The 24,972-nt window shown below is 40.8% G+C and overlaps 3 protein-coding genes across 3 annotated transcripts in view; all 3 read right to left on the bottom strand.

Annotated features, from left to right (window-relative positions):
- WDR35 (WD repeat domain 35) overlaps nt 1-2,398 on the bottom strand; it is a 44,421-nt gene extending 42,023 nt beyond the window's left edge. Inside the window, exons 1-3 of the mRNA XM_027898656.1 lie at nt 2,290-2,398; nt 1,619-1,736; nt 768-839 (exon numbers count right to left, since the gene is read on the bottom strand). Coding sequence (XP_027754457.1) covers nt 768-839; nt 1,619-1,736; nt 2,290-2,313 — 214 coding nt within the window. The 5' untranslated portion in view covers nt 2,314-2,398. The remainder of the gene's footprint in view (nt 1-767; nt 840-1,618; nt 1,737-2,289) is intronic.
- Nucleotides 2,399-4,429: 2,031 nt separating this feature from the next.
- MATN3 (matrilin 3) lies at nt 4,430-20,407 on the bottom strand. The gene is made up of 8 exons (XM_027898655.1): nt 20,263-20,407; nt 17,929-18,498; nt 14,258-14,380; nt 13,692-13,814; nt 13,020-13,142; nt 11,024-11,143; nt 6,608-6,715; nt 4,430-4,907 (listed from the first exon to the last, which is right to left on the bottom strand). The coding sequence occupies exons 1-8, from the start codon at nt 20,405-20,407 to the stop codon at nt 4,852-4,854; spliced, it is 1,368 nt and encodes a 455-aa protein (XP_027754456.1). The 3' UTR covers nt 4,430-4,851.
- Nucleotides 20,408-22,420: 2,013 nt separating this feature from the next.
- Nucleotides 22,421-24,972, bottom strand: part of LAPTM4A (lysosomal protein transmembrane 4 alpha) — a 13,052-nt gene continuing 10,500 nt past the window's right edge. The window contains exons 5-6 of the mRNA XM_027898654.1: nt 23,713-23,829; nt 22,421-23,201 (exon numbers count right to left, since the gene is read on the bottom strand). Coding sequence (XP_027754455.1) covers nt 23,127-23,201; nt 23,713-23,829 — 192 coding nt within the window. The 3' untranslated portion in view covers nt 22,421-23,126. The remainder of the gene's footprint in view (nt 23,202-23,712; nt 23,830-24,972) is intronic.

Here is a 24,972-nt window from a genome sequence, read left to right as displayed (position 1 = left end):
TTTTAATTCATCAATTCCAGCATCAACTGCCCATCAGTTTACCTTTTCTGCCATAAAGCATTCTTTATCTGTCACCTACCAAGGCAGTGTGTGAGCAAATGTACCGAAGCAAACATATTGTGATCTTTTATGTAAATACTTAAAAATGTATTCCTGTCCCACGCAACCGAGCAGCACTTCCAGATTAGTCTTGCTGAAGTCAGAGACAACTACTATACCAGTAACACTGCACAATTTAAAAAAAAACAAAAGCAACAACAACAAAAGTCCATTGTAATATAACACATACAACAGCATCAGCCACTTACACAGAAATCAATATTTTCTTCTCAAGATGATGAACAGGGATCAAATAATTTGGAAAAAGCAAAACTGAGGTAATACAAAACACAATCATGTCAAAGTTCAGACTTAAACTTGCAAAATCCATAAGCAAATTGGAAATCATACCAAGCAGAGCAGAGATTTTTCTGAGCAGGATGCACTCTGCTCCACACATACAAAATCAGCCAGGAGAGCCCAGGGAAGGCTGCATCAGTTTGATTCTCAACCAGTGATTCACTTACAGATCATGAAATACTGACTGAGAGTCTTTCATTAGATAACTTGGTAAAAATTGACAGCCAAGTTGTTACATACCCTATCGAGTACTGCTCACCTTTATTTCAGGCTTACAGTAAAAAGTTATACCAAAACTACTCTATTATCTTCTATCTTTTATCTTTTAATTCAAAACAAAGGTAGATTAAATGCCCAAATACACTTACCACTGTGACCTTCAAGAGTTTGATTCACAGAAACATTGCTAGGAGCTGCCAGTCCCTTTATTTTTGCTTCATCTAGAAATAACAAAAAGCATATAAAAATAAACCTAACAAAGCATACATATTACTGTGTCTCTATGAAAACTGCACCTCTAATCACTATTTAATCAATAAATCACCTAAAAGTATGTAAATAGTAACTGCAGGATGAATTTCCTGCCCATTATCTCAATGAGTTCCCTATTTACATCTCTCATCCAAACTGATATATGCTTTATGGTCTAGCAGGGTTCAGGGGAAAAATAAATAAATAAATAAATAAATAAATAAATAAAATCCCCTGCAACAACAGCTGTGGCTATCACATTTTGTTACATTCAAAAAAAGGTTTCAAAAACTTTGAAAGAAGATTTTACTTTTTTTAGAACATATTTATTTAAATGCAAATACACAGCCTTCTCCCTGAAATTACTAAGATGGCAGACAGAGCATTCAAACAAAAATCAAGAAATCATGAAAAAAGTTCCAAAAAAAAGGGAAAGCCTGCACAAAAAGAACAAGAATGAAATATATGCCCTAAAAAAAGAAGCAGAAGCACTGAAGAAAACATCAGCAGATATAACAGGCAAATTATAAATGCATCATGTAAGGCCAGCTGCAGAAAAACTGTGTTCAAATTAATGAAAGTATATGATGTTAGTGCAAATATGTAAATAGCCAGGTACAGATTTAAAACACATGCCATATCAAAAAAGTAACCTCTGCAAGAAGTTATGCTTTCTAAAGTGTGATGGGTGTTGTTCTTTTAAAAAAAAATTTTAAAAAATTTTAAAAAATTAAAACCCCTAATTTACCTGTTTGTGTTTCTAATTTTAGAACTTTCAGCAATCCATCCTCTCCACCACACGCTATGAAACCTTGATTCTTATTCCAGGAAATACATTTTAGGCGAACATTACCGGGAATTGCGATCTGAAAAAGAAGTCCTTTGGATCTCTACACAGTTGCAAGAGTCACGTTTTATTTCACATACTCTACTTGAACACCTCAGACACCTACGATAGCACGTGAGACAAATTTATTTCTATCAACAGAGCAGTACACGCAAAAAGAGATCGAAGAGCTGTGCCACACTCGAGCAGTCTAACAATAAATAACAGTAAATAATATAATCAGGACATCTTCAAGGGTGTGCTGACACAACAGGAGAGGGGGGTCACACAGAGCACAGGGCTTTGGTCTCCAGCCGTGTCCAAAGTCTCCCGGGGGAGCAGATGGAACACTGGAGACCAAACCCCAATCCCCAGTCCCAGGCCGAGGGAGCCGGGGGGACAGAGCAGGGCAGCGCTCTGGGAAGCGCAGCACCGGGACCAGACGGCCCGCAGCGGGAGAGACCCCGAGGGTCCCTCAGTGCTCCGGCTCCCGATCCCGAGGAGCTCCCGGCTGAGGCGGGGAGCGGGACCGGGGATCTCCCTCTCCCCCAGAGCCGTCCGCCCCCCGCGTAATCCCCGCACCCCAGCAGCACCTTCTTGCACAGGTAGATGAACATCCCGGCGGAGAAAAGGGAGCGGGCCCGGGCCGCTCCTCACGGCAGCGAAGCCGCCGCGTCTCCCTGGCAACGGGTGCGGAAATGGCGCCGCTTCCGGAGGGGAGCGGATCGGACGGGCGCCATTACCGGGATGTGCCCGCCCCGGTGCCGCGAACGGGACCCTCCGGGGCGGGGCCGTGAGGGGCCGGGGGGCCGTGAGGGGCCGTGCGGGGCTATGAGGGGCCGGGCCGGCCAAGCCGTGGGGATCAGCCGTGGCTCACTGCGCGGCACAGCCGTTGACGGGAGAACTCGGCTTTGTTACGTGTCAATAAAGTGTCACTCTGCTTCTGCATGAAGAAAAATCGCCAACCTTGTGAACTCCAAGTTCTGCGCACACGGTGTTTGTGGTGTAACTTTAATCAACGTAGAATCACAAATGGTTGGAAAGGACCTTAAAGTTCCAGTCCCCATGCCATGGGCAGGGACACCTTCCCCTAGACCAGGTTGCTCAGAGCCACATCCAACCTGGCCTTGAGCACTTCCAGGGATGGGGCAGCCACAGCTTCTCTGGGCAACCTGAGCCAGTGCCTCACCACCCTCCCAGTAAAGAATTTGTTCCTCATATCTAAATGTATCTAAGAGAGTCTGTATCTATCTAAATAATCAATGTCTCTCTTTAGTGTGTAATTATTGGCTTGTGGCACATACAGTAATCCCATTTTTCTAGACAATAGTATGTCCTATTTAAAAAAAAAATTTGGTTTTATCACCTTAGAATTCTATCTAGTACTCACAAAACGAGACAGATAATTGCTCAGTGTAAATACTATTATTTGTAACATAAAATGGAGTTATGAATATCAGTGCATGAAACAAAGGTGCCCAGCTGACAGCTTGCAAGACACATCTGGCCTCCAGGACAATTTTCCACTATGGTATAAAATTTTACATCTCATCTGACAACTGGCCTTAGTGTAAATGGGACTGATGTCATCCACTTTAAATTGCCAAAAAGTCATAAAGTCTTGCATTAGATTTACAACTTGTTTATTCTTACCAATTACAGAGGCCAAGGCATACTTCTGGCCCTATAAATCCCTGTATAATACCTGTGTCTAAGCAGAGGACATGAAAGCAAGCAAAGTGCTGGATATAAACCTCCATGACTTACAGAAAAAAATATGCATACACAGCACTTTGAGGAAGCAGCTGTAGCATAGCCAGGTTGTCCCACTCTAATTGAACTACATCAAATTAATACCAGTGGGGACACATCACAAAATATCAACCACAGTCCAATCCAGCATCCTTGGACAGTTTACAGTTTGGTTTTTAGCCCTTGCTGAAACTGTTCACTTGTGCTATTTAGTGTTATATTCCAATTTGACATTACTGTATAGACATACCTGAAGTCTCACTCCCATGTGCAGTGAACATAACTGGACTTGTTTGTATCTATTATGTGCGGGGTATTAAATATGCACAGAAGTTGTTAATATATTCTTGGCAAATCAGCTACCAGACATAATATTTTATGTAATTACATTGCAAGGCTCTACAAAATATGTTTGAATTTTTCCATTAAAAAAACTTAATCATAGTTTTGACTCTAAATTTAAATATAAATTCTAAAGAGTTTGGATTGTTATAAATGCCAGTATACAAAACTAGTAGATTCCTTTCACAATTAATTTTTTTAATTGTTAGCTTGTGTGTTTTCTTCTACAAGCACAATAGACACAAGTAATTTCAGTAAAGCCCTTGGTATGACAAGAATGATTGACTAATAACCTAAGTAAATCTTGCAGGATAAAAACCTTATATTGGAGGATATCTGTTACTATTCTGAATGTTAAACAACATTTTTAATGCTTGAAAATACTGTTAAACCTCTTACCTATATTAATAAGTACTTGCAGGTTTTAAAATCAAATGCTTCTTTTTCCAACTATGTGACTTGGGGATAGTATCCTGTTTCATTATGTGAATTTCTTCCACTTATGCCTCCTTTATCTTTGAGGCTTTGTTTCTTTGGTTTTTTTTAAACCCTTTACTTCATAACACACATCCTTTAAGCTGTATACAAAACCACTTCCAACATCAGTGTGCATATCATATTGTATTTTATTAAAATAAGTTACAAGATCTCAATTTACTTTCCCATTTAACAGACAGAAGACATAGGCACATTTTTTTTCTCTCTGTCTTGCCATTACACAGTTTTATATAATGTGATATATTGTATGCATTCTTTTTTTCTGTATTTACTTTGAAGTAAGAGAATAAAAAACGCAGTTCCTGCAGAAAAGCAGTACCTGCTGCACTACTTGCAGTACAAACTGAGGCACAGCAGGTGTAGCTTTATGGCTATAAAGTGACTGTACATGAAGACCCTCAGGGTCACTGTGTTTTCAAGACTTTTCTTCGTGAAGTCTTCTTGGCACTTGTCAATAGGAACAAACCAAATCCTGATTTGTAAGTTGTGCAACACAGTAAAGCCGAAAACTACAAAAAGGTTTGATTCTGAAAGATTATTTTAAAATCAAGCAGAAGGATAACTCAGACAACCTGCTGTCTGTCTTGGTACGCCCGCAGCTTCTCAGATACTTCATCTAGTGGCCAGTTGTTAAGGGCAATAGAATAGATGGCTATAGGGTTTGTTTTATTTTTAATCTTTCTCATCGCTTCATTTTCAACACACATTTCAACACACAATCTGTTTTCTAGGTGAGGTCAATACCTGCTTGAACCACAGATTTCAAAACATTTGAGAGACCTATCAAAGTCTGGCATCTTCCCAAATGATCTCAACAACCCTCACTTCTTAGAAGGAATTGCATCAAGTGACATTCAGGGCTGAGAAGCAGCAGATGATTGTCTGTGCTGTGTTTTCCAGGTTGCCTTGAAAGGATGCTAGGGATACAAATGACCTACCTACCAAAGAAAAGCTCTGAAAGGAAGCATCAATTCTTTTTAATTAAGGAAAATCCTACCTTGAAACCATCGCATTTTTTTGCTTAGCATTAGCTCTTAAGGCAGAAAAATTGATTTCTGAAGGACACACTATTACTAAGATGACATTACAGGTTTAATTATCTTACTGTTCACTTTAAACTACTTAGATTCCCAGAATCATATATTATAATAAAAAAAAAAAAAATCAGTCTTCCCTTTGATTTTTCCAGGCAGATAAACTGAATTCCAAACACAGTGCAAAAAGAGGGATTTGCAATTAGATCTCATAAAAATAACTTTGAATTTATTCAAGCTCTGGGAAAGTCTTTTGTCCTTGGCAGAAGTTTTCATTTGACTTTCAGAAACTTTGGCAAACTGAAAAATTCTTTTATCTGTCTAAATCATGAGTTCATGTCTAAAACTTACTAGTTTGCTCTCCTTCTCTGATTAATCCTAAACGGCCCAATCTTCTTTGAAGCCCCAGGGATCAGGATGACTATCACTGACATAACACTCCTGTAAATCAATCCCTCTTCGAACAAGAGCACCTTGTACAGAAAAAGAAAACATGCAGTCTCAAAAATTTCCAGCAAGGAAAAATTTGCCACAATCTGTGGTGAATTGTAACTGACCAACCCCTCTCACTTTAAAAATTATGGTCTGTGATGGACCACAGCTTGTCCAACTTAAAATTCCTGTTATTAGTTGCTGCCATGCCAACTGAGGGCATTTATTCCAGTATTCATGTTTGCTGTTGTACCACAGAGTTCACCGCTTTTTTTCTCCCACATGTTTGTGGAATGTTGAATCTGGGAGCTGACCACATTTCTTGGCACCCTGCACTGCAGCTCTCCCATTTTCCTGTATCCCAGGAGCTGGTTATTAATAGGCTCACACATTTTCACAGAAAAGAAGGTGCATGAAAATCACTTGGGACAGTGCCTGCCTGTGGAGGTGGGATGCAAAGGAATAGCACACTAAAGGGGACTCTTGTCACACTGCCTGTAAAGTTGTCTCTAAAGTTTTGGGACATAATAGCAGTGCCCAAAACTGAGCATTTGCTGTAACAGTAAAAGTCATCTGGAAGAATTATAAATAGATCAGTGCTTGATGTTCAACATGGGATATGTAATCTAGGGGATGCATTTGTTATATCTGTATTGTGATACTCTCTTCAGTGAAACATGAAAACAGAGTGGTGTTTGCAACAACCAAGATTTTTTTTCATAACTTTTCTAAAACCACCCAGAAAATGCTTTCTCTTTTGAGGGATATTTCTTCCCTGGTTTATATCAAAACAGCTACCTCTAAAACACCAGTAAAGTGCTGAATGCAGGAGCTCAAGTAAGAGAAAGGATATATTTTGTGGACAGAGCTTCAAGGCGTGAGGTGACTGAGTCCTGGAGAGCAGCTATGGCCTCACACTTACAGGACTCTTCAGTTGTTACGAGACTGCTCGTTATGGCTCCTAAGACAGAAAACAGCATTTAGAGTACTTATTACAATTACTGAACATTTAAACCCCAAGAAAACACTTGATTCTGCAAAAGGAGTTGAACCCATGCTATGAGACTACATAAAGCACTGCAGCCCAGGGCAGCTGGGAGGGAGGGACGGCAGTGAACAGGGGCTGGTGTGTAGCCAGAGACCTGAGTGCCATAGTCCAGGACAGTCGAGAGAGATCTTGCCTCTAATGAAGAAGGAGGCAGAGCAAGGACTTCCTTTCCTGCCTACCTGGATCCTCTGCACTTTTTAAATTAGACCATTATTGATCAAAATATAAAAAGGAGTATGGGTGCAGGGACCAAATAACCTACCCCATCAACTCTGATTGCCAGACTAGGGTGAATCTTCCCTTCACCTGTTATCTCTCCCTCTCATCCAGAATATCCCCATGCAATAAAATAGGGCACCCTGGGAAGTTGAATGAAAGTGTTCAGGTGATTCAGATTGAGAAGAACCTGCAGTCCAGGTCTCCATCTTCGAAGCAGTCCTTTGACCATCAGACTGTGACACAGGAAGGCCACTGGCATCACTGTAAACAGAATCTATTCTCTTGGATGTATTTAAGGTCATGACTAAGTTGTGCTTCTCTTCAGAGGAATGATCCTATGATGAAATGGTTTTGATTGGAAGGGACCTTTAAAGGTCATCTAGTCCAACCCACCTGCCATGGTCAGGGACATCTTTCACTAGACTAAAGCACTAGATGCTTTAAAGCCCCATCTAAACCAGCCTTGAACACTTGCAAGGATGGGGCATCCACAGCTTCTCTGGGCAACTTGTTCCAGTGCCTCAAAACTCTCATAGTAAGGGATTTCTTCGTCACATCTAAATGTATCTAAGAGAATCTAAATCTATTGATACAAAATCACAGTTGCTGCCCTGTCAAAGCTGTATTGTAGTGACATTTGGGGCACCCATCACTCCCAAACACAGGACTTCTGAGAATGCATTAGTCCAAAGTTAAGCCTCCGGGAGTTTTTAAGCCAAGCAAGAAGGCATGTAGTGATTTTAGGAATGTAAAGAGTAGGTCAGTGCCAGAAATTCATTACTTTGCATCAATTTCTGAGATGTGGGTAGAATTAAATAAGCAAGTCTCAGCTTGGGAAGGAATTAGAGGAATTGAATTTACCTCTTGGTAAATAAAATTAAAAAATTAAAGCAGGAGCTCGTGTATTAATTTTGCATACTCTGCATCAGAGATTCGGCTAAATCATCAGTGTGTATCACCCCACAAGTACTCTTGGTTTCTAACATTACCAATATGTATGCATAGGGAGTATCTTTTTTGGTTCAACAGGTGTGGGCACAAATCCATTCCAATGTCACATAAATACAGATGGAGGGAACTCCATCATTCAAATAGACCTAAGTGAATTTAAAATGTAGTAGAAAGGCATAGCAGTATGACTGGAAGAGCCAGTTAGTGTGACAAAGAAGTCACTAGTCTCTTAAGAAAGAGAAAGCAAGTATTGTCAGACTCCACTGTAGTTCCATTGAATCTGTTCCTAGGTCTTGACCTCAATCTTCCAGACTAACAAGGGAGCAGCCTCAGCTGTCCTCAAGAATTCCCTTTTCTACATAATTCACAAAAACCCAGGGTTTAGAGAGAGGATAATTTCATTGTGGTATAATAATGTCAGGCATCAGCTGATGGCTGTGAGTTCTTAGCTGCATGAAAGGCAACTTAACCTCACCTACTACATAAAGTAAATAAGTTAAGGCTGCACCACTTGCTGCAGGCTGAGAACAAACATATCAACAGCTACTGCAGCACAGGTACTGTAGTGAGATAACCATTTACATCTGAGACCAGAATAATAAACATCCAAAGGCAAAGCCTTCTTAAAAGAGGGTCTACACTTATGAAATACACTCTCAACAAGTTATCAAGAGGTATTACCTGTATGTAATACCTGTCTCTTCATATATATATTTTTTTACATTGCTTGCAAAGGCAATGACAACAGATGATTCAATTATTTTTTCTGTAGATATATAAATGCATAGCTGATCAATGTCAAACAAAGTTTTGTAACAATGAAACAATGCAAATATTGTACCTGTCTCTTTTGTTCTGTTTTGACTCCTTTATTTTTTTTTGTTGTTATCAACCATGCCATTGATATTGCCACTTTGCAGGAAACAAACAGATTTATTTCTAGCAGTGCAGAAATTCATTTTTCTTGGAGCCAGTTTTGAAACTGGTGTCTCCTTGATTCCAGTGAACCTGTATTTGTTCAGCTCCCTTCTTTGGAACATTCCACCGGCTTTATGGTCAATGTACAAAGAAGAGCTGTTCAAGAGAGAGCTGGAGGAAAGCCAGTTCAAAACATCACACCAACACGGTTGGTTTCCAACCAACTGCCACTTAATTTTTTTATGTCTCATTTAAATTCTCCAATGACAGATACAGATTCTCCTTGGATTTTGTCTGTTTCAACAAAATTACTTTTCCAACCAACTTTGGCAATTGTCCAGGGGAACTCTGAATTCTCCTTCAGTCCTTCTGTGAAAATGGGAGTCTTCCAGTATTTGATATTCAAAACCTGGGACATTCCTGTTGCCACTGGGATGCCCAAAAAGTCATACAAAGCACTGTAAAGTTGTGTTTTTACACTGTATTTGTGTTTAAGTCCAGACCAACAAGAAATTATTATTTTTACAGATGATGTTTGGCTATATCCACCTATTTTATAACTGCTCTCACATAGGGTCTTTGGCTACTTGATGTGATGGTAAGCTATTCCTGCTCTGAATCAGAGGTCAGACTAGGTACCTCTTGAAGTCCCTGCCAACCCAACTCAACTTATGATTCTACATCAGGTTCGGCCAATATTTGATGCCATTATTGCCCATCTGAAGAGAAAACAGTTGTTAAGTTCATGCCTGCCCCACAGCTTGGAGGAGTAGACAAGAACATGGGGTTTAGCACTGCAGTAGTTCTTACACCAGTTCTGTTCCTGTCTGGCCCCCCACCATCCTCCAAGTGCTGGTATATAATTGACACCCACATCCCAGAGACCCCACCTTGCCAATGCCCCCGATTATTTACATTTCATAAGGAAATGCAGATTATAACAGATTACATTTTTAAATACAGAGAATCCTTAAATGTGTGGTGACAGATAAGAGTCATCTCTTATCTGTTTAGTTATAGTAACTGCTATAACTAAAAAAGAAGGACCAAACTAGCTCAAAACGTTAGTGGAAAGAGGCATAAAAGAATGAAAAGAGATTATACTTCCTGGGAGCTTGTGAGTTGATGGAACATTTGTCAAACAGATTAAAAAGATTTAACGCATTAAAGAGAGGTGCTTCAATAAATAAATATATTCATTAAAAATCCCCAACATTAAATTATGATTTGAGCATGTTTTCTTATCTGGATTAAAGGTAAAGCCTTCATATCACATAGACCTGCTCACAGTCATGGGTTCCTGGTGCATGTACATCAGTTCTTACAGAATGCACTTTGGACAAATAGTTATCAGAAAACAAGATGACATTTTTTAATGATTCCCAATGGCAATACCCTTCCATGCTGGGAGCATATCCTGTATGAATCTTACAAGGAACTACTGAGATATGTAACTGATCTTGTCTTGGAGCAGCGAGACAAACTAATTGTCTTACTTTGGATAAATAGATTAATACAAGGGATACCTCAGTCCTCGGTCCCTCTGACTGCAGCTGCCTAACTCCACCTGATGAGAAATGCCATATGAGCTCCAAAGGAACACTAGGAAAAGTTTCCAGTACACAATAACTTTACAGTAAGGAGACCAGGAAGGAAAGAAACTCTTCTGAAATTATTACATATTTACTGTAACACAAAGTCACTGAGAAGCAAAAGAAAGGAAGAGTAACATGAAATTCAGCCTGGAGGGGAGGATGTCACATCAGGCTGTCTTGCAGGGTGATGCACAGGTTTCACAGTGCTGCAAAGTATGACAAACCCCAACTCTTCAATTATTTCTCAGTTCTGGGTTTGCTGAATATTGCATAAATTAGTGACGGCCTTAATTCTAAGATACAAAGACTGAATGATAAGCAGGTACTACCATTGTTGCATAATAAACTCCTTTGCATCTCTGGATTTTGCTCAAAGTGGAAAAGGCTGAGTAACATAGAACTGCCTTGTAACACCTGAATGCATGTGAGAGTTTCTCAGACAGACCCAAATATATCAACCTGCTAGTGAGAGCTATTGCAACACATGCACCTGGCTGGGGAGGGTATGAGGGGAAAGGGAACAGCGATCTGGTCTTACTTGAGCAAGTCTTCTTGTCTGGGTTGAGGGTGTAGCCTTGGTAGCAGTCGCAGAAGAACGGATCGTCTCTCACACAGACCTGCTCACAGTCGTGCCATCCAGGTGCACACACGTCAACAGCTGGGGGAGGCATTTGAGAAGAGAAGAATATTAATCAATATCCAAACTTCAGCCTTTAGAGTTGATGAGAGTAATTCCCATTTGCAAACGTGTCTTCATTTGGATTCAAACCAGGGTTTTTTTTTAATTGCATGTCAGCATGCCATTAACCAGAGCAGGGGACACAGAGCATGCTTTTATCTGGCTACCAACATCACAAAATTAATACAATTTTTTGAATACTGGCAAAACTTTCTTGCAGTTGTAACAGATTGCAAAAGGAATGGAACTAGCAAGGACACAGTTACAAAACAATTATCCAACAGAATCTCAGAGAACAAATATCTGCATTTTAAGAGACTATTTGGCATTATTTCAGCTCTAATTGAGTTGGAGAAGACACTGTTTTGTGGAGTCAAAAGACCATAAACTGAAAAGTATATGTGACTGCTAAAAAAAAGAGACATGACACCCACTGCCAGATACAAAGTGGGCACTTTATGTGTGAGGCTGCTGTTTTCTGCCAAATTTAACACGTCAACTCTGAAAGGGCAAGCTGAGAAGGAGTTCCTATATTTGGATATCTTTGCAGTAAAGGAGGCCCAGTAAGGCACAAGGGAGGATAAAGGAAGGAGAAAGAAAGCAAGAGAGGAAGAGAGGAAGACAGAGAGAAAAGGGAGAGAGAAAAGGGAGAGAGAAAAGGGAAAGAGAGAAAGAAAGAAAAGAGAGAGAAAGAGACAGAAAGGGAAAGGGAAAAGAGAAAAGGGAAAATACTCTCTCCTGGACCTAGACTATTTTTGCATCATTCTTTGCATGTCTTTGTGATATAATTATCACAAAGACCTGGATGACTGAGAAATCATTAGCAGCATACTGCAAAATGAGATTCAAAAGGGAAAAAAACCAAGCATACTATGAAAATAATTCTAAGTTTGACTATGCAGGAGGAGAATCAGTGCTATGAAATGAGTTCTGGAGTGGTCTCTCAAAGAGGATGCCTAAGTGAATCTAAATTCTCTCACATGGGTACTGCCTCTCTATAATGCCAGGTGAGAGTTAATCCTAGGCAACATGTTTACAAAATCAGCTCTTAAATTAGACAGGAAGAAATACTGAGGCCCTCTGGCTTCACCTCTTTGAGATGTGAGACCTGTGACTTAATTGGAGAAATTTGCCTAGGAACCTCCTGGAAACGGAAGCTTAAGTTCAGCACTTTGTCACACACAGTGTACTAAGGATTATAGTCAAATGGAAAAAAACCCAAATTTGTCTAAATAAATCATCAGTGAGACATCCAAAGAAATTAAGAGTGAAGTTCAAACCCTAATGAAGATAATATAGAGCACACATTATCAGTATACTTACATGTACATCCTTAAGTATCAGCTACATCTATGCTCCTGTTCTCCACAAGAGACCAGCACTGGGAAAGAACATTTCCCTCCATCCTCTAGAGCTCTAAGACTGGAGTATTTTTAAGGTCTCAACACATCCACCAAAAAGAGCAATCACACTCATGACAGTACAGACTTCAGTCTCTCTTCCAGCACAGTCCTTGCTCTGCTTCATCTCATTCCCTTGTGCTGCTTTGCTGAAGAGTTTTCTCACATGGGTAATACACATCACATACTGGATATGGGAATTCATGCTCCATGGGTGTAAAAATAACGTGAAGTGCTCAAGGATATGCTAAATGGTATTTTAATATTACCAAATACAAGCTTCACGCAACTGTAGAAGAGCCATGGGTCTGAAATTACTGCTGAAGTGGTCCTGTGTTACAAGGAATTGTTCATAAACTCTTGGATAATTTATCAGGAAAATAACATAAGTTAACCTGATTTTTCAAAGCTACTTGATTTTAGCTGAACATAGTAGTTCCATAATCAGATCTTACCTGAGCAAGTCTTCTTGTCTGGATTCAGAGTGTATCCTTCATAGCAGCCACAGCTGTAGGATCCATCGTTACTCAGACAGACTTGGGCACAGTCGTGCCTTCCAGGTGCACACATGTCCATGGCTGTGGTGAGCCATGGTTTAGAAAAGAAACTTGTTAATCTCTCCCAGACACTCAGGAGTTTTAAACATTCAACATCTATAATTACAATTTAATTAGGAATCAATCAGTGTCCTACTACATTATTTTTTATGCTGCAGACAGCTGAATTCAGTTACTAATTATTTAATGGAGAAGGCAGATACCAAGACTGCAAGACATGACTGTACCGCATCTCATGCAGTTCTTACTTTCATCAGCAATTCCAAAAAAAACATGAGATGAGCCATAACCTGCCCTGTGTCAGACTAAGCAGCTAAGCAATGTTTATGAAATACTGTGAAGACCATGAAATGGTAGATAAGTGCCAAATTGCATTTTTTAATGAACAAATATAAAGAAAACTGCAATTTTGTTGTTATTGGAACCAAGGGGAAAGTCTACAGGTGAATTCTCATTTTAAGGATTGACATCTATAAGCAATTTTTCAAGTAGAAATAATGAGGGTAAGTCACAGAAAGCACGTCTATATCTCCATGGGTTTCATATATTCAAGTAGCCTTTAATTCTTACCTGAGCAAGTCTTCTTGTCTGGATTCAAGGTATAGCCTTCGTAGCAGTCACAGACATAGGATCCATTGTTACTCACACAGATCTGATCACACTCGTGCCTCCCTGGTGCACACATGTCCACAGCTGCAAGATGCACGTTACAGAAACAATTCATTGTTAATAAAAAAAAAAAAAAGTCGTTTGGATGGAGTGCACATTCACATTTTTTAATATATTTCGATTTGGAGTCAGCTCAGGAATGGCAATACTAATTGAAGGAATTAGAACAAGCAGTAGGAGAAAATATCTATACAGTGTCTACATCTGAAGACTTTATTTTGACATCTGGCCCTCATGCACGAATCTGTAGGCATAATTAAAAAGGATGGTGATGGAAACAAACTACTTGTCACCATTACTTGCAGCAGATTTTTATTTATTATTCATTACTAGATTTATTATTATTGGAAAAGATACAGATGTTCAGGGTTTCAACAGAAGTACGCAAGTAGCTTCTCAAATCCAATTATGGTGTTAAAAACTGAATTTTTTTTTCTATTTGGTCACATTTACCAAATGAACAATACCTGAGCAGGTTGTCTTATCTGGATTCAGAGTGTAGCCTTCATAGCAATCACAAAGGTAGGATCTGCCGTTCCTCACACAGACCTGCTCGCAGCCGTGCATCCCGAGGGCACACGCATCCACAGCTACAAAGGGCATTCACAGAAAGGTACTTTAGTCACCCCAAAGGAAAGGAACAGGCATTAATCGTTCATGATTACAGAAGTACATCTTGCACTGTTTGCTGGATTAGTGGTAGTAAATGTCAGTGCTGTGTCACTGTCTCAAAAAGTTGCATCATTCTGTAGCCAACAGGGAGAGGTCATAAATGTCACTGAAATAACTCACCACCTGAGGTGGCAGAGGAAAAGATGAATTGAAAAGAGTGCAACAGGGAGAGATTTTAAGCATTTAGTAACATTACACTGGAAATAAGAAATCAGCAGTGAAAAGGACTTTCTGGCTTTTTATACCCAGTCCTTTCTATTACACACAACCAGCTGAAATAATGCTAAAATGTATCAGTCACTATCTGGTGGCTTACAAACTTCAGCTCACTGGCACAGAACCTGATTTATGAATTGTTGCTGCACTGGAAAACACTCCCATGTAAACTGAAATGAAACAGAAAGCAAAAAGAAATTATTGAGAGGAAAGGGAAAACAGAAAGGGAAAGGTAAAGGAAAATAGAAGGAAGGAAAGGGGAGGGGAACAGAGGGGAGGGAGGGGAGAAACAGAAAGAGGGTCAAGATCAGAAGGAACAGAAAAATTACTCAGAGGCACTAGGATAACATACTATCTTCTCATGAATAAAAAGTGTGTCTGTGTAATGATGGTCTATATGTATCAGCCAGCAAGGAAACCCACCAGTGCAAAATGGGGCATGTGAGGGCTGCAGCTGCCTGGACCCATCAGATTTTACAAGTCAAAACCAGAGGATATGAAGGAAAGTCTCTACAGTAAGGTAGCTTTACAGGCACATGAAACTCCTAATTGAAGGAGAGTACAGAAATAATGTCAGAATCTCAGAGAACCAACAGAGAAGCTGAAATTGCAAAGTACAAAATGAAGTTCAGTTTTCAAGGACCCACTGATTCCCCAGCAAACAGTAAGGTTGTCTCAGCCTGAGAACAGAGAAAACAGTGACATGAAAGCAGCATGATGGATATGCAGCTGATATGAGTGTGTTGTGGGGACAAGGCAGACAAAATGACTGTGCAATGCACTGTATGTGTTGACAGTCTTTTCCTCCACAGATTATATAGCTAATTAACTCCTGACCAGTTTTTCTCAAGTGTATTTAGCTGCTTCTCAAGTGATCTGCTGCCTCTTTGGTCACCTAAAGATGCCCTTGTTTACCTCCACAGACTATAAAAAAAACATAGATACTCACTTAAACTTAGATGCTTTTGAGATTACTAAATTGGGGAAGGAAAAGGGAGAGGAAAGGGATAGGAAAAAACATTGGAGGGAAAAAATGTGGAGGGGGAAGAAAACAGAGACAATAAGAAAGGAAGAAATGAAAGAAGAGAAAAATGGGAAGACAAGAATGTTTTTACCTGAGATTTTACTTAGACTAGTACTTACAATGTGGGTATGGACTACTTGTAAAATCAAACTCCAAAGCAATAGTGGTGAGATAAGTAATCAGAAGCAAGAGTGCTTGAATCTTCTTATGTGTGTCTGAAAACAAGGCAACATTTTCCATTTTCTAAAATACGGAAGATTTAGAAGGAATCTAAATGATAGTGTTTTGTCTTTCCATTGGTAAAAACAAATTTCAAACCAAGACAGCGCCTTTTCATTCTGCTACACCCTTGAGAATAAGAGAATTAATCTCCATGATTTATGAACAAAATCTGTGGCGTGATATTTTCAAGTATAAGTGAGAAGCTCAGACTCAAATAGTCAGATTTTTGTGGTAGGAAAGTCAAATGTCCATTGACTTGGACAGCAATTCAAGGCTAAGATTTTCCATCTCTGGGATGGTCTCATGTTGAATAATGCTCTCAATGCATCAATAACTTGATCTTAGAGAACTGGTTTTCCCCTGAACATTAGTTTTCCTGTTTTCAGTTCACCCTACAAACAAATGTATTTACCTTGTTAAAAGCAAATTGTCACTGCTGAGTCCAGATTTCTGACCAAAAAGCAGTCAGAGCTGGAGAGGAAAAGGACACAGTTTACCATACTGTATTACAAGACACTCATAGATTAATTTGGTTTGTAGGAACTTTTTTAAAAACTGTCTTGTGCCCTGTCTTTGTTCATGAATTCCACAGATTCTGGCTAATTGCATGCAGGCAACTCAGAGTTATACTGCAAGTGTGCATGTGTGAGCTCTCTGATTTATCCTCCAACTCTGCAGGGGCATAATTTCTGTGCTTCAGCACAATAAACAGTAAATTTATTCTTAAGCACAAGAGATTTTTCTTTGGTGCTATGAAAGGACTTGCTTTGACAAGAACATCCACAAGAAGGTGGAAAATTAGTGCTGTGTTCACAGCACACATACCCGTCAAGCTATGTGGGTACTTGTGCCCACTTCCAGCTACCAGAGAGAGGATCTGGTCGCATCAGCAGCACAACATGGTGTCAAGCCAAACCTCAAGGCATTTCCTATGCTAGTTATTGGGCAAATTGTCCTGTCTGCAGATGGTCCTACACATTTATTTCATAGCTAGAGAAAGAGGTGTATTGACTCAAAACATGCTCAAAAGGTGTGGTGGTAATTTTTAGTAAGGCTCTGAAATAACAGAGTAACACATTGTCAACTTTTTGACAATTCAAAAACTTGTACAAAGTAGATATTTCTAGTAAATTTCTAAAAAAATCTAAAAAATTTACTAGAAAAATCTATTTTGTACAAGTTTTTGAATTGCCAAAAAGTTGGCGTGAATTTTGTGAGTAGGGCTGTGTCACAGCTATCTATAGGCAGTTCTAAATGCTCCAGATGATCTTTTTTGTTCTGTAAATGACAATAACCACCCGCTCTGGCCTAGCATCATCAGTGGAATTCTAGCCTAAACCAAATACATCCAGCATTTTTCTAAGACCAGCCCTAAAAGAGCGAAGCTAATTCATCCCATCCCACAGTTCCTTGTCTAAATCAAGTTGCAGAGAAACAGAGATGCGACCCTGGCACACTGAAAAAGCACAGCAGTGCCTAAAGAGTGAAAGCCCATCCCAAGCTGACCTGCTATTGGGCTTGGGCACTTCATCCTGCACCAGATTTCTCAAGCCTGCATGGTGGTTCACCTGCTAGCTTACTTTCCTACTCTGAACCTATAAGGAGCCCTTCAGCTCCACATTCCCACCCTCCTGGCTTCCCAGCAAGATGGGAAAAGAAATGAGCAGCCTGCAGAGCTCTGCTGTGTGCTCTTGGTAAGTCAGTAAATACACACAGCCAACCCCCGCCCAGATTGCTGTGATTTCTCTGGCACTGAATCTGACCACCTGCACAAGGAGGTCCACTCAAGTCAGGTCTGTTACCTGCATGGTAAGGTCGCTGTTCAAAATGAAAGGTCATTATTTGGCCTCCAATGAATAAAAGGGTTTGCTTGTTTACCAGATGGATGGCAAAGGAATTATTTAGATGGGATACATAACACTTCTGAAAAAGAACTTCTTTCTTAGGGAAACCACAGTAGAAGCCAGAAGGAGCCAAATTACCCTTCTGGACTGGCCTACTTACCACAGAAAGTGTCTCTGAATTTCGATGTCAGCTTTTCAATCACGCCATAGGTCTCCACATAGAAGACGTGTTCATCCAGTGGCTCGCTGGCCATTATCCTTAGGGACTGCATGTCTGCCCGGTCCACCCCAACCGCGTAGATCTCAATGCCAGCTGTCCGGGCACTCGCTGCCACATCTTGGACCTGGTCTTGTGGCCGTCCATCTGTCACAACAATGACCACCTTGGGGATGTGGAGGGTTGCCGGCCGGGTGCCCATTTCCTCGGTGAAGACTTCATCCATAGCAGTCTGGATGGCAAGGCCAGTCATAGTGCCAGCAGACAAGGGCTCAATGCGAGACACAGCCTCCTTCAGAGAGGCTTTGTCGAAGTAGGTCCGGAGGGGGAACTCCACCTTGACGGTGCTCGCGTAATTCATGACCGCCACACGCGTCGTCCTTTCCCCAACGTCCAGGGTGTCAATCATTTCTGACAGAAAGATTTTCACTTTCTCAAACTCTTCAGGTCGGACACTACGGGAACTGTCTACAATGAAGACGAGGTCCAGGGGCCGGTTCTTGCAGGTGGTGTCTGTCAAGAAGGAAGGGAAACACTTCAGTCATCTCCTACACCCGAGAGGAGTGAGTGCTGACAGGGCAAATTACCCCTAGCAGGTAATGATGCTTCATTCTTTAGGAAGAGGCTTAAAATTATAGTGAGAAACACCTTAGGAATTCCTAAATATTAATTTTGACATGTAATTAAATAATTGAACTTTTCTAAGTACAGGACATTGATAGGTGCACATTTGAGCCCTTAAAATGTCTAACTATCCTTGAAACTAAGGGTTTTTGCTTTCATATAACAGCCAAAGCAGAGACGTAGAAATGATGTATAAATGTATTTACTGTTTATTTTTGTAAAGATAAAACCTGAATTCCATTTTTTTAAAAGATAAAGAAATAAAATGGCAAAACAACTGGCCAGATCACACAGTGAACAGATGCTAATATCTTTTAGGACAGTAACAATTTAGCTTGCTAAATAGGAATTATCTCTTTGTAATTCACAATCCAAAGTACACAGGAAAAAATAAAGGCCAACAGAAAAAAGACACAAATGGTGCTGTGTAAAGGTTTCTTTAGAAGCTGCTACTGTTTTAAGGCTTCTAGAGCATAGAGAAAAATTACTTATGAAGTAACTTTACATGTAAAAATGGACGTTTATACACTTACTTCTAGGTTCCAACATTCCTCACTGAAATATAAATCTAGAAACAGAAAAGCCATAGCTCAGACCAGAGACAGGCATCACTTCTAGGAAGACAAAAACCAACCAAGACAGTGACAGCAGGCACCCAAAACATACCCTCCCGGTCCTGATACCCTGACCTGACACTGACCATGCCATGTACTTAGTTTATGCCATCAAGGTTGGATTTGCAGCTGGGTTATGAAAAACACAAAACCCAAAAGCAGAGTATTTTCTATAAAAGAGCCATTCTGGCTCAAGATTGCATTAAATAGTAAAATATGAGGTGTTCAGTTTGAATTCGCTCCCTGAGAGCTGTTTTGCGAACACACTTCTCCTGGCTACTATCAAGCTCACTTTCATCATTCCAACTGAAATTTAAAGGGAAAAAAAAAAAAAAAAAACCACTTCACAAGTCTTTTAAAAGTAGAGGTGAAACCAGCACTTTTTTTCAAGGCATTAAAAAACTTTTTTCTGTTGTTAAGTGAAAAAAGAGGGAAAAAAATCAAATTGCACAAATTCCATCAGAAGCACAGCAGCAGAGCTGATTTTGCCTTTGGACCGAGTAACAGACCAGACACCAAGCAAATCTAGGATCCCATCCAGGTATATTCTATATAATTCTACATAACTCAGTTTTGCCTTTGGGAAGCTGAGAAAACACGAAGAAATGTTGGCGCGTGCACGCGTAGCTTACGACATGAAGAAAGACACAAGGTTTGCCCTAAAAAAAAAAAAAAAAAAAAAAAAAAAAAAAAAAAAAAAAAAAAAAAAAAAAAAAAAAAAAAAAAAAAAAAAAAAAAAAAAAAAAAAAAAAAAAAAAAAAAAAAAAAAAAAAAAAAAAAAAAAAAAAAAAAACAAAGAAAAACCACCAAATGCAGGATTTGTAGGTAGAAATCCCTTTGACAGATGAAGAGGGAAAAAAAAAAAAAAAAAGCTTTTCAACAGTCTGAAATAACGTTGTTGGGAGAAATGAGCACAGGTAGGGGAGAGCCATGCGGGTTTTAGAGCCGTGCCCGGAGCGGCAGCGGGGCAGCAGCGAGCGAAGAGCGGAGCGAGCGGGGCCGGGGCAGCGGCTCGGGGGTTCCCCCCGGGGTGCGGTACCTGCGGAGGGGCCGCCGGGGCGCGGCTGCCGGCGCGGGCGGAGCGCGGAGCCCCGAGAGGCCGCGGGCAGCGCCAACGCCAGGCAGCAGCCGAGGATGCCGAGCGCTCTGCTCACGGTGCTGAGGATGCCGAGCGCTCGCCCCATGGTGCCGCCGCCGGCCCCGCGCTGCAGCACCGCCTTTAAAGCTGCCAGGACGGGCAGGGGGGACGGGACACCGCGGTGGCATCGGCCGCACCCGCCGCCTCCTCTCCAGGAAGGGCCGGCAGCTCTCGCTTCTCCGCCCCGGCGGGCGCTCAGCCGGGCGAGGATTAAAGCTCAACGTTGCGGTTCAAACCTGGGAGCAGGGGGAGCTGAGACACAAACCCACAAGACCTTCCTCCACTGGAAGTGTCTGGTCCAGGCTCACTTTGCACTTCAGTCTCCAATGGCAGTATTTGCAAAGAACGTGGAAAAAAAAGCTCACGGCAGCATCACCGAGGCACAAGGAGCTGCCTCCCCTACTGCCAAATCTAAACCATGGGCATTTTGTCTGGTTCCTGGCACTGGAAATCCTGCCAGTTCCTGTGGGCAGCTGCAGTGAGTTTTAACAGAAAGCACAGCTCAGGGCACAAATCCACCGTGATCTCCAGCACAGCGCTTTAGAAGACACCTCTGCCAAAGCTGTATTGCGTTGTACTGCAGGACCATCTTCTCTCCCATCACCTCCGGTAAGGGGAACAGGAAGGGCCCGATTTAGAAGAGGAACCACCAACCCACCAGCTGTGCAGTCTGAGGCAGGCACTGACTCACTTCAGCAAGTTCTACCGTGACTGCACAGTAGAAGAGGCCACCATGGCGTTCATAAAGGCTGCAAACGACATCAGGGAAGGGGGACCACCACTCTTCATGCAGGGGAAGACCACAGGACAGGGCTCCAGGGGAGTACAATGGCTCTCCTCTCCCATAGGGGGCTGCAGTTTTTTGAGCAATAGCACATGCCCAGTCACACACCAGACAAATTTCAGGCAGTGCCTGCTGCTGCCAAACACTGCTCACCCACATGATCAGCCACCCAGTTGGGAAGTCTCAATATCCACCCCATGGCAGGAGCTCTCTGTCCACACCCAAGTTCCTCTGGTGCCCACTCATGGTCAGACACACTCAGTCCTTCAGGGCAGATGGATCCAGAGCAGAGCATGTTCTGGGATCAGTATTTGAGTAGCACTCAACAGATTCAGCTGTTTTCCAGGCCACTTTGGTTTCATATGGTCTTTCAGCTTGACCCCCCGCCAAAGTCCCATTTCAGCAGTCTGTCAGCATCTAAAGATCCCCTGGGTTTGGAGTCTCTCTGGGAGTCCACATCCAGTGCAGTTCCTCATAACCTGGAAAACCAAGCCCAGCTGCCCTCAGCCCTGGGTGCATTCCAGGTACCCCCTCAGGGTAACTGAGAGGGCAGAGCACTGCCACAACAATGGCACAAGATGGTCTCAGACCACTGCAGTTCAAGGTGCTCTCACAGGGGGCACCTGAGGGAAAACTACAGAAACTACTGCCAAAAGCACAGCCATGACAGAGCAATTTTAAACACGTACAGAGGTACATACTTTAAAAAGAATAACCAACAACCTGTTGCAATTTGAATCCTTTTTTTCCAGAATTTAATCCAAAGTAGAAAGCCATTTTTTGATTCAGAAATAAAATCACTAAATTATCTTTTACCTCCTTATACCTCTTGTTACAAAAGAGGAAGAATAGAAAAGCTGTTTGTAGATTGTTTGGGTTTAATTCTTTTTTTAGGACATTACTGAAATTATGGTGTATCTCCAACAATGCTGGATATTTTCCTATATATATAGTCCTACTGGGTGTCAGTCCTGTTCTTAACACCTGAGCTCTTCAGACATCAGATTTCCCCGAGGGTGAAAAGCCTCCAGTACAATTCCCTTTTCCTAGCTCATGTGTATGTACCAATCAGAGAAGTGGAAAAGAGTACTTGAACTGCAAAGGCTTTAGTACAGGATTACGTGTTGGAGGGAATCCATGTTCTCCACCCATACGAGGACTTCTGCTCAAGAACAGATCAACCACTAAACCCGTAACTAAATATGTGGGATACCTGCAGGATACTGAAGCACTTAAACAAAAAGCCACCACCAAACAGATCAACCAAGGCTATGGTAAACATTTTGTAAAAGATTTATTTAAGTATCATTTATCACAAAGAGGAAAATACATAGAAGATTAGAAGCATGCAACCATCTTCCACATTTCTATTTATTTTTCTTGCATTCACAGCACGTTGTAATAGTACTCCTGTGCCATCTCATGTCTTCCTCAAAAATACTATGTTTCAAGACATAGAATAACCAAAAAAAAACCACAATAAAAGGTAAGATAACATATGAGAAAAGTGCAAAGTAAAAAAAAGTCACGTATATACCACATTCAAACCCCTCCCCTTCCAAAAAATGGATAAAGGCAAACTGTCATTTTGCTGTACGATCAGATTGTCTTTATGAACTACTTTACAAAAAATTAATATAAATTAAGGGCACGATCCTGCAGACACTTATAATTGCAGCTAACTTCAGAGTGGCTCAGTTGGTATTATTAAAAGCCACAAGTTAGTCACATGCGTAAGTTCTTGCAGTGTAAGGCCCTAAGGCAATAAAATGTTTAAGAGCATTAAGGAGAACAAAAATTAAAGCAAACAAAATCACTCTCAGATGTGTTTTGCTTAGTAAGTTTATATCAAACATATTTTAAAACAGAACGGTTTGCTCCTAAAAGCCCTGAATATTTCTATTACTTAAGCAGTTTTGCAAGATTAAAAGACAAAACCCCCAGGAAGCTGGTACAGATGTTAATTAACATAAAAATTGCTTCAGGCAGGTATGTAGGGAGGTGGAGGTTCCTTCTCAGGCATCTTCACTGCCATTTCATAGGTTGGCAGAACATACTAAGGAGAAGACATTTTGAAGTGATTAGTGCAAAAAGTTTGAAAATAAGAAAAAAACAGAACAAAAACATACATGCCCCATCAGCAACTGAATCCTCTATTGCAGGCAGAAGTTTAAGAACTTACTGCTGTTTCTAGTAAGCAAATGAGGAAGTGAAAGAAGGTGCAGGAGCAGTTTATTGCTCTGCTGAGCCTAACCCTGTGTCATTCATTCCACCCCACTGCCTCCCGGCTTTGCAAAGCAGCAACAAAGCTTTGGACTGGTGCAATCAAAGCTTCACTCTACTACAAGAAAAACATTCTAGGACTTCACTCTATTAACCCTCCTATTTTAGGCAGCATAAGAATGTAACTGAGAAAAAACCCACCACAAATGCTGCTTTAGCATTTTTAATCTTTCCAGTCTTTCTTTAGAAAGGTGCTGCACAAGGCTTGGAAACGTACATGGATATGGTGATTTTCTACTTAATTAAATGATGCTGGTCCCTTTTATATCAAACAGAGGTTTTACCTGTGGAGGAGCTTCAAAAGCAGGGTACACAGCGATCTCTGGCAAATTTCTGTTGCTGATGTATTTATAGCAGTTCCATACACAGTTAATTAGATATGCCTGAAAGAAGAGAGATTTCTCTTTTTAAAGACCTCACATGCATTGGCTGAGTCAGATGTTTGATTACATTCCTATGACAAAAAGGAGCATAAATCAACTTAGGCAATACATATCTGAGGAATGGTTGCTGTTTCACAGATCTGGCCACATACCTATTGCTCCCCATTTAGCTTTGCTGTCACGGTGACTCAAGAGGATGAACTACACAGGTTTTAGCAAAAGAATTCACAGACCCATTCAACTAATCTGTCAGCCTCAGCAGTGCTAATCAAATTAATCCCCAAATGGCTCATGCTTCTGTGGATCTCAGTCCAAACCTGCCAGGAGGAGGAGGAGGAGGAGAGGCCAACAGTGCAATCCCACTCATCCTCAGGTAGCACTACTTGTCCAACTAACTGCCAGTGTGAAGGAGAGAACTCACAACCAGGCTGGCAGCAAAGTGATGGCAGAGCAAAGCTGGTTGGACTTTGAGTCAGCACTGACTGCTGTAGAAAGGCACACTACCATGATCTGATGAGGATTAGGGGGTTTATATTAATTTGTGTAACATTAATGTTTCCCAATCTGGCAAGTTAGCACTTTGTCATACAAAAAGTATCAAATTTCCCAATCTATACAAAAATGTTATCTACTGTATTAGGCTTCCACTCTCCCCAGTCAGACGTTCCTATTGGAGAAAGTATTATTTTTCATTACTTCATTTTTTCTTAAATGCAATCTGAATGCAGTAAAAGAGTATTATCAGGGCAAATGTACATTATCAATTCATTTCTCTAATATGATTTGTCTGCACAGGAGGTTTTGTAATTCAAATTAATGCCTCTGTGTATAGGTTCTCAGAAAAAAAATAATATCACCCCTCAGTAGGAAGGGAGATGCAGCTCTGATTTAACTATGCATTTTCTCATTCTATCATCTTCCTTCCAAAACATGCATCCTAGTTTGTTAGGCACAGTGAGAGATTTTAAAAGTTTTGTTTAGAAAATTGTATGCTGTGCCTCAATATTGTTTCACCACAAGTTTAATTACAAATATTAAAATTATCTTCACATAGGCAAAAATATGGTATTTGAAGTCTTTTTGCATTCCTACTTCCTCCTAAGGAAGGGCAGAGCTGCATAAACATGCCCCACTGCGCACACACGAGTTAGCTGAAGACAC

This window comes from Empidonax traillii, unplaced genomic scaffold (genome assembly GCF_003031625.1).
Source record: "Empidonax traillii isolate 1590-97213 ecotype Southwest subspecies unplaced genomic scaffold, ASM303162v1 scaffold612:size571257, whole genome shotgun sequence".
In the NCBI taxonomy this organism is placed as follows: Eukaryota; Metazoa; Chordata; class Aves; order Passeriformes; family Tyrannidae; genus Empidonax; species Empidonax traillii.
The sequence above is the reverse complement of the archived record's forward strand: the minus strand, read 5'-3'. Positions and strand labels throughout refer to the sequence as shown.

Bases quoted from the DNA above. Each gene is read 5' to 3' on its own strand.
- MATN3 (XM_027898655.1), bottom strand. From the start codon at position 20,407: ATGGGGCGAGCGCTCGGCATCCTCAGCACCGTGAGCAGAGCGCTCGGC. The intron at 13,815-14,257 runs GTATTGTTCATT...TGCATCTTGCAG, and splicing joins AGATAAGACAACCTGCTCAG to CTGTGGACATGTGTGCACCA. The intron at 13,143-13,691 runs GTAAGAATTAAA...GGCTCACCACAG, and splicing joins AGACAAGAAGACTTGCTCAG to CCATGGACATGTGTGCACCT.